This window comes from Psittacula echo, assembly GCF_963264785.1.
Source record: "Psittacula echo genome assembly, chromosome: 6".
Lineage (NCBI taxonomy): Eukaryota > Metazoa > Chordata > Aves > Psittaciformes > Psittacidae > Psittacula > Psittacula echo.
In genome coordinates, this window is record NC_137743.1 from 65611046 (window position 1) to 65627166 (window position 16121).

General features: G+C 39.4%; 1 protein-coding gene across 1 annotated transcript; it reads right to left on the bottom strand.

Annotated features, from left to right (window-relative positions):
- Nucleotides 1-1271: 1271 nt before the first annotated feature.
- On the bottom strand, nucleotides 1272-15782 carry FASTKD1 (FAST kinase domains 1; the record flags this gene model as incomplete). The annotated part of the gene is made up of 14 exons (XM_080621876.1): nucleotides 1272-1392; nucleotides 3837-3951; nucleotides 4963-5104; nucleotides 5377-5490; nucleotides 6237-6368; nucleotides 7106-7234; nucleotides 7844-7958; nucleotides 8735-9221; nucleotides 10224-10355; nucleotides 11181-11291; nucleotides 12444-12842; nucleotides 13993-14118; nucleotides 15103-15171; nucleotides 15448-15782. The coding sequence occupies 14 exons, from the start codon at nucleotides 15780-15782 to the stop codon at nucleotides 1303-1305; spliced, it is 2496 nt and encodes an 831-aa protein (XP_080478002.1). The 3' UTR covers nucleotides 1272-1302.
- Nucleotides 15783-16121: the final 339 nt, after the last annotated feature.

Sequence of the window (16121 nt, forward strand, 5' to 3'; positions counted from 1 at the left end):
TGTTTCTACTAAAAAGGGAAAACATACACACATTGTGTGTGTGAAGAAGATGGGCACAGCTGTAGTCACAACATGGCTGCCTTTGAAAACAGGCTGTTTGCGGAAGTACGGCTGCGCTGCAGTTACTGCTCTAGAATGAACACTTTCCTGGATATTCCAACTTTTTCATTCTACATCTCAGTATTTCATGCCTCCTGAATCAAACCCTGGCTGTGCTCAGTCACAGGAAGCTGGTAGCTGGTAAATGGCAGATGGTTTTCAAACATGATAATCCAGCAGTGGTTTTCACCACCAGTTAACCAAGGTGGTTGTCACTATGAAGACTTTTCTTGGTCTTGATTCTTGGTTTCAATTTTCAGTCTAATTTTGCTCTTTTTGCACATGATCTTATTTACAGACCAGGCAGGTTAGCTAGTTTGTCTAATTTTGCTTTATTTCTATTAGCAAGGGCAGGTCCAATGCATAATGCCATAATGCTAAATTTCATGAATGATCCAGTTGCTAGTAAGTGCCTATTTCTGACACAGGCATTTTTTGCTCCTTATCTTGTATAAACCTTTCAGGTATCCCTTCCCAGTTGCATTTAAGTGCACGTATTCCAAGGGTCTGCCAGACTTCTAGAACTAGTCTGTCTTTTAAGTATGTGAAGGTGTTCCAGAAGGGTCCAGCCGTACATGCCACATCAGAGGGTAGCAGAAGCAGCTGGAAGTTCCTCACTGCACAACACACTCCCCCAACACAGTCACCCACAGTACCTCTGTTCTGGAGGATGGAAACAGAATGGCTGTAATAGCAGGCCTATTCTTAGCAAATCTGCATTTCAATTTCTTGGTTTCACAGTACAGAAACTGTTTGATCCCTATTGCTCATCCTGTCACATGCTGGAGGACAGACATAGTTTCCAGTAGATCTGCTGCCTCCTCTCACAGTCAAGCGTATTTCTAATTTTTTCTTTGGACAGTTTTATGCCTGGTGAAGCCCCCGTGCTATTTATTTAGGAGATAATAATGTAATTTTATGGCAGAACTGTCACAGACTTATGTACTTAAAGAATAGCTTCCAGAAAATGGGAGATTTTAAGCATCCTTACCACATCTTCATGCCCACTGTGACCTGCCTTTTGCAATCCCTAACGAACTGAGGATTAAATCTCTTGACATCCAGTTGATGCCCCATGGCAAGCCCTGGTCCAGCTGACTCACAGATAAAAAGATCTTTGAAATTAAGTATTCCAGGATTACAAGAAGTTTAATGGTACAGAAGGTGTTTATAAAAAAAGTACTTCTCACTGCATGTCTGACATCACTGTGTTCCATATAGATGCTTTCTCAGATATTCTACCTGTTCACCTTTCGTTGACAGACCCATAGAATTCCACTCGAAGTGAGGAATCTGTATAACAAAATCATACATTCCAAGTGTTAACATTGGTGTAAGCCATATACTATCTTACAGCAAAGACAAGGCTCTCTGATATCTCTTGTTCTTCACTTGGTTTAGACCTATGTCTTTCTAAAAGCTATGCTTATTCCAATACTGAGAAAATTAAATTTCACAATGTAAGATTCTTCTTCGTATAAGTACAGCCAGTTTGCTTCCATAAAGCAGCACTGTTGCAGAGATGTAAAGCAGATGCCCACACAACACAGGCTATGACAACTCCATTACAACACCCCCACTTTTGAAACCCAAATCAAGAGAAGAATCCCAGGTCACCATAGTTTCTAATGTTAATGTATCAAACTGGAATGGTGTATCTGTAGCATAACATTTACTGTCAGGGCAATATGAGAAAAGACTATTATCCTGTTAAAAATAAAACAACAAACAAACTTAAGCTTAAAGAAGGATTTTAACTAAAATTAGAGTAGGTGAGTAATTATGTATACAGTAGGATCTGTATTCATGAGCCTCTGCTACCCAAACATTTCTATGCTGGTGGCTGTGAATTTTCTCTGGCCTTGTCTGTCACAGCACTATTGCTGCAGCAGGCAGACATCATCTATACCCCATCTTGCAGCTGCCATAACTGTCTATCACTCAAGGAGGGTACGTTCTTTGGTGAACTGAACTGAAACTCTGGTTTCACTTTTTTCTCCTTTACTGAGGCTGTGTCAGGATTGCCAGTTCACCTGCAGTAAGGTAAGACTGGGAAACGGGAGAGGTGCCTGAGGACTGGAGGAAAGCAAATGTCACTCCAGCCTTCAAAAAGGGCAAGAAGGAGGACCCAGGTAACTATAGACCGGTCAGCCTCACCTCCATCCCTGGGAAAGTGATGGAACACCTTATCCTTGATGCCATCTTAAGGCATGTCAAGGATAAGAGGGTTATGAGGGGCAGTCAACATGGCTTTACCAAGGGGAAGTCGTGCTTGACCAACCTCATAGCCTTTTATGAGGAAATAACATTGTGGATGGATGATGGCAGGGCAGTGGATGTGGTCTACCTTGACTTCAGCAAAGCATTTGACACAGTCTCCCACAGCATCCTCATAGCTAAATTGAGGAAGTGTGGCCTGGATGATCAGGTAGTGAGGTGGACTGCGAACTGGCTGAAGGACAGAAGCCAGAGAGTTGTAGTCTATGGGGCGGAGTCTAGTTGGAGGCCTGTATCTAGTGGAGTGCCTCAAGGGTCCGTACTGGGACCAGTATTATTTAATATATTCATCAATGATTTAGATGAGGGAATTGAGTGTACTATCAGCAAGTTTGCTGATGACACTAAGCTGGGAGGAGTGGCTGACACGCCAGAAGGCTGTGCTGCCATCCAGCGGGACCTGGACAGGCTGGAGAGTTGGGCAGGGAGAAACTTGATGAAATATAACAAGGGAAAGTGTAGAGTCCTGCATCTGGGCAGGAACAACCCCAGGTTCCAATATAGGTTGGGGAACGACCTGTTAGAGAGCAGTGTAGGGGAAAGGGACCTGGGGGTCCTAGTGGACGGCAGGATGACCATGAGCCAACACTGTGCCCTTGTGGCCAAGAAGGCCAGTGGCATCCTGGGGTGTATTAGAAGGGGGGTGGTCAGTAGGTCGAGAGAGGTCCTCCTTCCCCTCTACTCTGCCCTGGTGAGACCGCATCTGGAATATTGTGTCCAGTTCTGGGCCCCTCAGTTCAAGAAGGACAGGGACCTGCTGGAGAGAGTCCAGCGCAGGGCAACTAAGATGATTAAGGGAGTGGAGCATCTCCCTTATGAGGAAAGGCTGAGGGAGCTGGGTCTCTATAGTTTGGAGAAGAGGAGACTGAGGGGTGACCTTATTAATGTTTATAAATATATAAAGGGGGAGTGTCATGAGGATGGAGCCAGGCTCTTCTCAATGGCAAACAATGATAGGACAAGGGGTAATGGGTATAAACTGGAACACAAGAGGTTCCACTTAAACTTGAGAAGAAACTTCTTCTCGGTGAGGGTGACAGAACACTGGAACAGGCTGCCCAGGGGGGTGGTGGAGTCTCCTTCTCTGGAGACATTCAAAACCCGCCTGGACACATTCCTATGTAACCTTATCTAGGTGTTCCTGCTCTGGCAGGGGGATTGGACTAGATGATCTTTTGAGGTCCCTTCCAATCTCTAACATACTGTGATACTGTGATACTGTGACTGAGAGCTTTTGCCTTCAGTTTTGCTGCAGCCACTTTCTGAGAAGGTGCAAGTTCTATGAAGTCCTTATGTCATCTTGAGAGCAGCTTGGAATTTCCCCCCAAATACAAAAATTGCTCTCACCCAGTAGGTGCTTTTAACTATTAAAACTATCTTTAAATCTGATGCAAGGTAAGTGTATCAAACTGCACTATTGATACAACTCAGGATGACAAAAACCAGTGCTGACTGCTCACCTGAACTACCCGGTACCCCAGCATTTCCAGGTGTCGTTTCTTCACTGCAGGTTCTCCTTTCAGGTGATGTGAATCCTTGCTAAAAGCTTTTGAATCAAGAAAGTCCAAAGCAATTCTGCAAACAATAAAAGTGTGCATTTACTTTCAGGTCTGACCTGAATAGCAAGAAGTGGTATTTCTAGTTCAGTATTGATAGTTGCAGCAAGACTACTACTAGATAAACATGACAATCCACAGAAAATAAACAAATCCCTGAAACCAGACAAAACATTTTCCTCATATTTATCGAGAGATGCTTGAACTTCACATGATTTAGAAGAAGCATTTCTTTCCTACATCTGTTTTTGGTCAAACGGCAAAACCAGCTAACCATCATTTTCAAGGCTTACATTTGAAGTGGTGGTGGGAAAACAGTACTCCAATCTCATGAAAAACACTGCAAGAACGCCCTGTCTGACCTAGTGTACTGGGTCTGGCTGGGATGGAGTTGCATCTCTTCACAGCAGGCCATAACCATGTTGATAACACACCAATAGTTTGGCTATTGCTGAAGAGAGCTTGCACAGCATCAAGGCATTTTCTATTTCTCACCCTGCACCCACAGCCTATAGACTGGTGTTGGCAAGAGCTTGGAAGGGGACACAGACGGAACCTCAACTGGCCAAAGCAATATTCCGCTATTCCACACCATGTAACATCACGCTCAGGAAAAAAGCAGGAAGCGGATTTTTTCCAAAGTAGCCATTGCTCCAGCACTGGTCTGCTGGTGGCAAGTGACTGCCTTTGCATCAATTGTTTTCCCTCTTCTCTTCACTTATCAAACTCTCTCAATTGCAACCCAGGTTTGCGGGTTTTTTTCCCCTTCACTTCTGACCCCCAGACTCTCTCCCCCATCACACTGCAAGGGAGTAAGCGAGCAGCTGGGTGAGAGCTTAGTTACTGGCTGGAGTCAACCCACCACATATAGGAAGGCTGAACCTCATAAGGTTTTGGAAAAGGGAACAGAAAACTAAATAGCCCAGGAGCTGCAACAACTGTTCAGGACATAAGCACCAAAAACCTGGTCTAAACATGATCTAAACTTGGAAGCTTGGAGGAGCTAATGTGAAGAATTCACTGTACTAACCTCTGAGCTCCTGGTGGCAAAGCCTTTCTCCCTTCATCTTTGAAGTCATGTCTCAAGTGCATTCCCCCCATATCATCCAAAGATATAGTCTGAGCCATATAGGAAAGCGGCTTTTTATTTTCATCCAGAATGCACTCAAAATCTGCAAGAAAGCACAACAAACCTGTTTACTGACCAAAAAAAGTGAAAGAATTTGACCTGTACAGTGCTTAGTTCAAGAAAAACAAAGTAATAACCATAATTAGAGATAACCAATATTATTTATATTATGCAGAACATTTTAGAAACTATATTTTATACAGCAATTTCTTCTTTGCAGTATCTTGCGGCCACATGCCATGGGGCTTTCTAATCTTGGTAATAAAAATGTTACCAGAGTTCTCCACAACAATCCCGAGAGGATTGACTTCTCACCTATTTCATAGTAGTATGGTGTGAGAACAGATATTCTTGCATAATGGCTCCCTCCTAAGGTCTCTGCCAGCATTCTGTGAACATGCTGTCGCAGTGGATTTATTCGGCTACTGCCTGCAAAGACAAAATAAAGAATTCACACATCAAAACTGCCATAGCCAAAGTTCTGAAAATACCACTTTGTGACACTGTGTTTTTGACAGCCAGCCTACTGAATTAAAGCTTTTACACAGATCCCTGGTGTTATTCCATCATAGTTCAGAAATGATGTCATCATCTTTTGGGTGGAAATTGGGAAGTGCCTATTAAGCGTGAATTTCAAACCCAGACTTTCCATGCCAGGATTTTTCCCTTTCACAAATTACAAATATTTTAATTTCAGGTTTCACCTGATGGATTGTTTGCTTAAATAATATTTACTTATTCTGAGTCTATTACAGGCACACCACACAATCTGTCACTTCCCTTGCTCCATTAAACATCTTCAGTCTCAGAGATGAAGCATGTGAGTGTGATGGGTCTCAAAGCACATCATGGGACTTAGTGGAGGAGATACTGCATTTGCATTAGATGGGTTTTCTGGACTGATGAGTATTCTTCAAGATCTCAGCTGGTCACTAGCCTACTTCTTCATCTCTCATCCTTGATGGCTCTTGATTCTTCTGAGGAAGATGACAGCAGGGAGTTCAAAAGGAGACAGCAAAATGTTTACCTTTGATAACACATCCTCAGCAGAGTGGGGTGTGCATTCCTGAGCCTCTATTGTGTGCCAGTGTCAACAGGCAGAAATGTCTAGCAGACTGTTGAAAACAGACTCCTACTAGTAACAAGGGCAGCTTTTCCTCTCCTAACTGACTTACGGCTATGATAGACACGTTGGCAGTAGCGCTCATGAAACCAAGGGATGTGAAACTCCGGGCATTCCAGACAGACTGCTCTGTTCAACTTCATGAGGTGCATGTGGACCCTCTTCTTTAGGGAAGTAGGCAGGACTGAGTTGAACAAAATAAAAAGGTGTGAACTAAAATGTGAACAGTTCAACACATTGAACTAAATGGCTACCTGCAAATTCTCTACTAGAAATGCAAATATCTGTATACTATGGTATTTATAAAATTCATGCTGCAGAATCTTAAAAAGGTTCTGAAAATCCCTGAAGAAAACAATGAGAAAAATCAGTTTTGCTCAATACTAGGAACAAAAGCAAAACAGAAGTAAGAAGTAAATGAAATTCTCTTCTATCATTTAACTCTTAATGAAGTTGTTGAAAACAAAAATGGCAACAGTACATTGATAGTGAACAACATACAGGTAGAGAGGAAGGAAATAGACAAACAGTCTCTAGAGAGAAGAGAGTGATAGGATTCATTTCTTGCAGACAAGAATCCCACGTTATTTCTTGAGCTCTATGGCTATTTCTAATAATAAATACCACACTCAGGTAATTTTATTTCGAATAAAATTGAGGAATTATTAAATACTGAATGCAATAAGTTGACTATCAAATTTGTTTTAAATGAGCTTCCCTCATCTGCAATACAAGTTTGTACTTCCAAAACAAAGCACAAATTTTTGCTCATTCCTTCCCTTTTGGCACTGAAATAATGACTGGATTAAACAAGGGAGTCTTCGCAGTAAAATTACTACTTCTTAAGCCATATACAGGTCCACAATTCCATTTTACGCCAAATGCTACATAATGAAATTCATCAGAGAGGTAGATATGCACCTTCAAGCTGAGCATCCAGTTGGCTTAGGAAAGAAACATTAAATATCTTCGTTATCAGAACTGGAGGAAAATAACCAGCCACTGCCAAAACATGACCAAGTAGCACCAAGTGGTGAGTTTCAAAACAACCTTTAAAAAACAGACAGAAACCCATATTAACACATGACATGAAGTTGAAAGGATTTGCAATGCCCCCCACCTCCCCCAGCCTCCCAAATAATCCAGGTTTCTTTTTAACGTACTCAGTGCACACACAGGCAGATTAAAATACTTCAGTAGAGAACAATTTTCACAGTTTGTGAGGCTGTATCATCAATAATTAAAATAATATTAAAAAATGCCTCTACACGTTTCCTCCACGACTTAGCCATTTCCTTGTGACGAGCCACAAAATGTATTCTGTCCCCAGATGATGATTCTTTGGAGAATACCACAACAATTCTACCCAATAACAGCACAGTGAAATACTCAGAATTTTCACTTGGTTTTTACTATGTTCAAGATACCTTGCTAGTTCCTTAGCAACAGTAAGTTTTAAAGGGTGAAATGAAGCTAGAAAGCCCAACAGAAGCATACACTGAAACTTTGTTGTGGTTTAACCCCCGTAGGCAGAGTATTAGTAGTAACACACAGACACAGAATAATGTCATTCTGTGCCCAGTTTTATCCAGTACAAATAGTAACTTGCAATGACACTAATTTATTTGATGCCAAAATATCTTTGTCTAATGCACTTACTCAAGTTAGAAGTAAGATGTTGGATACAACTCTCAAAGAACTCTTCATTAGCAGGAGGGTCATAATTCAGAGCAGAAAAAAGGAAGAGAATAAAATAGATTTCAGAGGGGTGGATCTGGAAACAAAAAGACATCCTAAATTAAATTATTGCAAAATATCTTAATATTGCTTAACAATAAAAAACGGGTTTATAATTAATTCGAAAGTGCAAGATTTGAGACTAGATGAACTATTTTCTGAATTTTTTTTTGTCAACTTTTCCTAGAGAAAAATATTTTTAAAATCAAATGCAGAAATCATTAAAACGAGCTACGGCCAAAACTCAAAATCTATTTCATGTAGATGATCCGAGTGTTTCTGTATACTTAAGACTTTAAGAAGCTTTTAAAAAGCTCCCCCATTAAATTCTCTCAAAGAAACTAAACTGTCATAGAATACAATCAAAGATCTATACAACTACCTAATTGAGGAGGAAACAAAAAAAATATAGCAAGAAAACACAACAATTCTGACCAAAAAAAAGACAGGTTGTTGGGGAAATCCCCACAAGAATGAGCAATGTAAAAATACGTACCATGTGATGTGACTATGTGTTAAGAAGTTAAAAATCCAGTTATTTCAGATGGTCAAATATAAAGCTCAATGCAAAGGTTTATGGTTGATCTAATACTGACTGACCAATAAAATAAGACAGAATAACAAAAGTGAAGCACATGCAAAATAATACACACGAAAGCAAAACAGCTTTGAGTGAACATGGGGAAAGATGGGCTCCAAATCAGGTACACTGAAGAGAACTCTTAGAAACAGTGTGTGGACTGTGCTCTGAAACATTACTAACCTGTCCTTTCTTACTGGAATACCTTAGAGTAGGTAGAAAGACTGTTATACCTTGTCCATGTTTTCAGCAGTCACAGAAGCTATTCTGTCAAGTAACGAAGGACAACGGTAGTTTGTTTTTATGAGAAAACGTGACAATGGTAATACATTTGCCCACGTTATCTGGTCTATCAAGCGTTGACACGTGGCCATAGTCTCCTCATTGATGACTTCTTCTAACCACTCTCCATTCACATGTGTAAGTTCTTCTAATAGAAGATTTAGGTTGTTGGCTTTCTGAAGCCTCTGCAACCCACAGTCATTTAGTTTTTGCAGAAGCTTTACACATAGCTCAGAACTGTTTTGCCAGTGCAACTGGTCATAATGATTCCACTTGACAAGGGCTGTAGCAATGCAATTCAAATGATGGAGACTGAACTGAGGCAGAACTGCTGCTACTTTGTTTATAGTGACCTCCTCCACTTGAAAGGAAGGAAGCATGGCGAGAACACGAATTATTGCAGCAGTATCAGTGGGTATGACACTAGATTTTAAACAACTGGAAGAGAGACAGAAATAAAATCAGTCCTGACAATGTGCAAGTGTTAAAAAAAAAAAAAACAACCCAACAAATAAATTACATACATGAAAATTCTATTTTAAAAGTCAAATTTGATGTGTGTCAAAGCATACCAAATATAAAATAAGTAGAATATTAATGACATGGTAGAAATTCACAGTCACTACCCTCTTTTGTCATTGAGATTAACTCCTTCTAATGTATTCAAAACTGAAAAAGGAGAGAAGATAGGCAGCATCTCAGTCAGCTGGTGAGGCTTAAAGTGTTAGTGATAAACACAGAAATCCTTAGCAAGGGCAGAAGGTCTATCTTTGTTAAGGGAATCTGTGAGTTTCTGGGCCTGGGTAATTTCTGTGATTTCTGTCCTGGGGAGCACCAGATTCTGAGGTGCCTGAGGAACGTGAAGGCGTCATCTGCACATAACGTGTACAGCCAGGGTGCTGCATTCCTACGGAGAATGAGCAATGGTATCAACAGTGGCAGATCTCTTCTCCCACGATTCCAGAAATGGTTTCCCTTTCTATGTTGCAACTGTTCAAGCCTGAGAACTAACTAAATAGGTCTTCAACCTAAAGAAGAGTACTTTTGCTTCACATTTCCACTTGTCCCAACCAAGGCAATTCTTACTGTATATTTTTCATTACTTGTTCCTTCAAACATTTAAGAAGACATTAACACCTACCCTCGCTATAAAATACCAACCAAAATCTCCTGTTCAGTGTCATTAAATTGCAATGGCCAACAGGTGAGGGGCAAAAAAATCCATTTTTAAAAGATATCATATCTAGCAGCAGATACTATTGGGTCTATAGTCAAGAAAATACCCACTTCCTATCCTCTGATTGACACATTTAATAGATCAAATACAAATAAAGTTCTTCATATTTTATGGAAACAAAACATGTTAGCTTGTTATTTAAAATATTAAGTAGACAACTGCTTAATGCTTAAATAGCTACATTTCCAAGAACACACACTTACCCAAATAGTAACTTTTTTAGTTTGGCCATCAGCTCCAGATTTTGGCAACGCAACGCCACCAAGTACTGTGTTAACTTTATCAGATGTAATACATGATAGCTATCCAAGTGTTTATGCAGAACAGAAGCCATTCTGAATTCAAACAGAAAAAGATAACATGGTGTTATGATAATACACAAGATATTGCACATAAAGAAGGGGTGTCCTGTGATGCACAGTACCTAAGCGGGGGTTGTGCACGCCTGGACTCCTCTCCACCCGAGTCCTGACAACATTCACTAAGTCTCCACTTAGTGAATTGCAAAATTAAAGCCCTCATCACAGCAAAACAGTTACTTCACTCTAATAATTTATGTGCAGATTTTACAGTCAGTTAAATTTAGTGGACCAGGAATGGAATAAACTGGAACAACATCACCAGCTTCAGCACCACTGTGCTCACTTACTTGTACAATAGTGGTTGATACAGCTGTGTTGGTCTAAAGCTGCAAGAGGGGCTTGGTAGGGAAAGATAATACCTTAAGAACGTCTTTAGACAGTGAGATTCAATGAGAAAAAGCATTAATTCACCTGGTCCTCCCTTTAATACCACTCTGCTCCACAGTACTACTTGTTCTTTTTCTTCCCAGGATCTATCAGGTTCACACAACTACGTTCAATGTAGATACTGCTCACAACCAGCATGTAACTCTGCTGCATTTGTGACATATCTGTGGCTACATCTTCTGTGCCCAAAACCTCAACTGCTTTTCCCTTCACTGTATGAAGGACATTACCTCTCCCTTTAAACAATGTTCAGTTTACAACTGCAGAAAATCTGGCCCAGGTTCTTAAAGACACAAGACTTAATAGTTCAAAATAAGGCACAATGGCTTTTGAAGAAACAATTCACATCTCCTAGATAGGACTTTACTTAGAGAACAGAACTTCTTAGTAATATCAAAAAAAAAAAATTACTTTTTGAGTAGATGTGAATTTCTGCATTTCATTTTCTGCATCGCCTTCAGTATTAGCAACACTTGGTAACTGCTGAATTTTTCTGCCATGTACTCTGCAGTTGTTAACAACCTGAAGAGGAAAAGAAAAGATATTTTCCAAAGAGAAACAGTTTAAGATCTCCAGTGAAGACCAGAGCCACTTTCTTTGTCTAGGAGAGAAAGAACCGATAGACTATTTCAGGAAATACAGGAAAACAAATTCCCCCAAACTAGAAACCTTTGTTCTGTGGACCCTTCTTCTAAGCAGTTGATCTGTATGCCACAGATAAAGAGATGTGTGTTATATCACTGCATATTGCTCTGATCCTAGAAACCAGCAAGTCCAATAATTCTGAAAGTAGACAAGAAGTAGGGAAAGAACTCTAAGACACTAAACAATTCATGGTCAACCAGCAAGCTACAAACAACAGAACCAAACATGAGTTGAACTGGTTCTGAGGCAAATAAAGCCAAAGACTTTTTCTACCTCACACTGATTAAAAAAAAAAAAAAAAAAGAAAAAAAATCCTAAAAAAAAAGATATAGAAAAAGCTTTTGGAACTAAGTCAGCTATGGCAAAACCAACACAGCCTTGCAGCATACACAGGCCTCTGAATAGAGGCAAATGCTCAGGATGAAAAGTCTGAAAATATGACTAATTTTAATTAATAAAGCAAATTCTGCCTAAAACTGCAGACTTTCAGAGACCCATGACTAATATACCACCCCAAAATAGGATTTTGTAGCACTAGAAAAACAGGCAGAGAAAAATCTGCCACACAATGTCATGCTCTAACTGCTAAATAAATGCTGAAGTGTTCCCTGCTGACGACCTCTCATACAGAATAGGATGTACAGCAAACTGGGACAGGACAAGACTGTTTCAGCTACTGCAAGTCTTAAAAAGGAAAAGACATACCACTGCATATATTTCTCAGGGGTAAGACAAAGTTTTTTACTACCATCCACTGTGAAAGGAAGCCTGCAGCCTAAGAGACAGAGATACAAGGCGGCCTTGCCTAACAGCATTCACAGGCACCTTAAATATTGCATTCCGCTTTTTCTGCAACTGTTTTAAGGCAACCTGCTACAACAGTGTTTCCATAATGAAATAATACATTGTTACAAAGTTACAACTAGGAAACCTAATCTCAGCTCTTTCCTCCAAACATCAATACATTATTTATTTCTGTGCAAGACCAAGTATATATCATAAATAAGACAAAGTTGCTAATAAACTTACCTCACCCTTACCTTGGATCCTGCCATAGGCCCAAGATTATAAAATAATTTTGTAAAGGTTTCAGGATCATCATAATCATCTATGGTTTCAGACAGCAGCTGTTTAGCAACCAAGCGGAACTCAGCATTGTCAAAACCCAGCTGCTCATACAGCCCCAAAATAAAATTAATACTGTGTATATCCAGATGGGAGGCATTTTTAAGGAAAATCTTGTTGCATTTTTCTAGCAATGGAGGATATCTCAGTTTAACATTTTGTAGAAACTGTAGTGTTCTTTTGGCATAGTTGAAGTGGACTTCATTCTTTTCTTCCAAAAGCTGCCCAGCCTTGTGTAGTAACCGATCTCGAAAACTCTGTGAGATAACATCAGATATGCTGATCATCAAAACTGACAAGATCCTAAAAAATTCAAAAGATTTTACACTTACACATTGAACATGGTAAGTAATAAATGTTAGATTTCTGAAATAAGCTATGTAAAGAAAGGAATGTCAGTCAGGGTATTGCTGGCTTGTGCATAAACGGAAGTTTACATCTAGAGCAGATGAGCAGAAACCATTTCTACTACTAAAGTAAAAATTCTGCTTTTGGTGAATTTCTGAAACAACTGAGATTTTTCAGCCATTCCTCACAAACTTGTATGCGATGACAGCGTTTCCCTGAGGCAAGACCCTGACTTGTCTGATGCAAATTTACAAAAATATCTCTAACCTTCAATGGAAACTAAAGAAACCCAAGCAACTCAAGTGACAGAACAGGGGGAAGAGTCATTGTCACTCCCAAAGGAAAAATCTCTTCCTAAGAGAATAAAACTTATGACCACAGGAAGAGTAATTTCTGTAGAGAAATGCAGTCCCATTCAATGATTTTCAACAGCAGGCTCTTCATATCTGCCAAAATAAGTGCTGGGGCTGCTGGTGGTGTATAAAGAGAAAAAAGGAAGAGCAGCCTTTGCTATAATGGCCTAAGGGGAACACAGGGAAGAAAAAGCTTGGACTTCTTTGACTCAGCCTGGGTTTTAAGTAATTTTAATATTAGGGTAATGCACTAGACATGCTAGCAAGAGAATTGATTAATTCAGTTTGACCAAAAAAATGCTTTGAAGATAAACAAAAATACCGTTGCTTTAAGACTCCTTATTGCTACTCACAATATAAACTAGATTGATGTCATACTAAAAAAACTATCAATGTCAAGGAAGAAAAACATCTTCTGGTGAGTCAATAGCCTTTAAGTTTTAAAAAAAGTCCATGTAAAATTAGGATCAGGATAAAGCAGTATCTGCTGTTTTTCCACTCTAAGTGAAACATCAGTTTTAATCAAGTGTTTAAATTGGATATAAAGAAATTCTTTGAAAATTCATTGAGAAAATGCATTCACCCAAGCAGACCTATCCATGAAAATCAATGTACAAATACTTCTTTTCTACAAACTCCGAAGTGAAGAAAAGCAACCTCCAGCTGAGAAAAAGAGAAAGTGTCCAGCAAAGACAGCTCAGTAATTGTGACATATTGCTTCTTCTGCTACCCAATTTCGTTCTGACACTTACCTTATATCCTGTATAGAATCCAGTTTCACGTCCACAATATGAGCTACTTCACCAGTTATGGGACTGAAATGTCTGTGTTGCTTGTACAAACACAGTGCAAATTTAGACAGAGCTGGCAAACTAAGCCTGTCAAGACAATGAAGAAAGATAGACTATTTACCTTTTCTTTCTAGTAAATACCTAAAGAAAAAAATCTACTTCAACAATTACATAAAAGACAGGGTTATATCCAAATTACAAACAAAGGAAACAAAATACCTAAACATTTTCTATTTGGGCACCTATACTGATACCTTGGACTTAGGCAAAACACCTACGTATTTCTTATTAGAGCATATTGTGCATATGAATCTCTAAAAAATCATAAGTTCTACATTTAACCAGACCAGCGTAAGAAATCCATAAAGATTATATTCTCAAGCAGTGATATGAAACAGCTAAAAAGCCTGTGAGCAATTTATTACCTGAATGTCATTTTGTGTTCTAGGTGCACTGAATTTATTTACTTGTCAAGATGCCCCGGGCGTTAGTTAAGATAGGAGAGGCAATTCTGTGATGCTGGTGCCAAGGCTGACACTAGTTTCTGCCATTAGCCTGAGACTAAAGAATTAAAATTACAATATAAAAAAAAAAAACCAAAAACCAAAACCAACCCAATAAAAAACCAACCACCACCAAAAAAACCCCGCCCTAAGGGAAAATGTTGATGTTTTAATATAAAAGGTTTTTAGTAAAATTGAGGTAAGCAAGGTTCTAACAACCTTTTAAGAGTTGGACAGCAAGCACTGAGATAAAACTGTAAATATCAAAACTTGCAACATGCTTCAAACACATAAATCTACACAGACAATATATTTCAAAAACTTAAGTGCCAGTCCCCATTGTTGCAGTATCTGAATATTGCAAGCATTAAATTTACCAATACTCAAAACCTCCATATGTATAAAAATTATTTCCAAAACCTTCAAAAATACAACAGACTTTTAAAATACTTACATAATGTTTATAACATCTTATAAATACTGAGAACTCTGTGTAGCCTCAAATGAAGCACATCACACTTGCAACTTACACCCTTCACAAAGCATAGCAGTGAAGTATATTACTTGCCTTTCTAATCTTTTCCATGCTTCTGTAACAAGTGCTTCTGTTAGAGAATCATGGTCTTCAACACTGAGCCTTCAGAAGAAAAACGTAATAGTTTGGTTTTCTTCAAAAGTTATTAATAATCATAAGTCCATGTATCGGTAGTGCAAAGCAGATCAGTTCTGCCTGCCTCTCAAAAACCAAGGCACAGGACACCAAGTTGTCTGTGTCACACAGTCAGAATACAGAAGCTGGGACAGAGCAGCCTCCCAGTCTCCTTATAGGATGGCTTTCTAGTCATAATTCCACCTCTTTTTATTAGCAAATTAAAAAAATGTATAATGTGGAATTCAACATATTGCTGCTCACCTCAGAAGACTATACAGGGTGTCCACTATGGCCTCATCTTCCATGTGTTCCACCTTGTTTTCTGCTAAAATGCAAAGGGTAAGAAACTGGGAGTGATTTTTTACATAGTCACTAGTCCTTAAGAGAAGCGGCCTCTTCTTTTGCAATTGCCACAGCACGTTCAGTGCAATTCCCATGTGTTTTTCAGACAGCCTGGCCTTGTTCCTTTCAACAAGGCTGAATACTTCGTCTTCATGGGTGCAGCTATTTATCTGGCTCAAAAGCAGATCACTACTAAGAGTTCGAGCTCGGTAATGTCTCAGAGTAAACAGGCAAACCTGCCTCAAACAAAGCATTTTGCTATGCCTACCAGCTATCGTTAAAGTGTCCAGTAAGATTCTTCTTTCACTTTTCACAGCAAACCGTGTTGTTACAAACTCAAGTATTTGCAAAACAGAACATAATTTTTCTTTCATTCTGTTTGGTCACTGTATTAAGAATTCAATTCTGAGGTACCTGTAATGAGATAGAATCAGAGTAGTTAACTGCAGCCATAACTACCAGCCAAAAATTAATGTCTCCATCTTTTAATGTTCTGAGTAAGATAAGCTTGAGAAGAACCTATAGCCTAGATTCTTCTCAGAGAAGCCCCCAACAATAAACACTGACGTGCTCACAAGCACTAAGAAAAGATA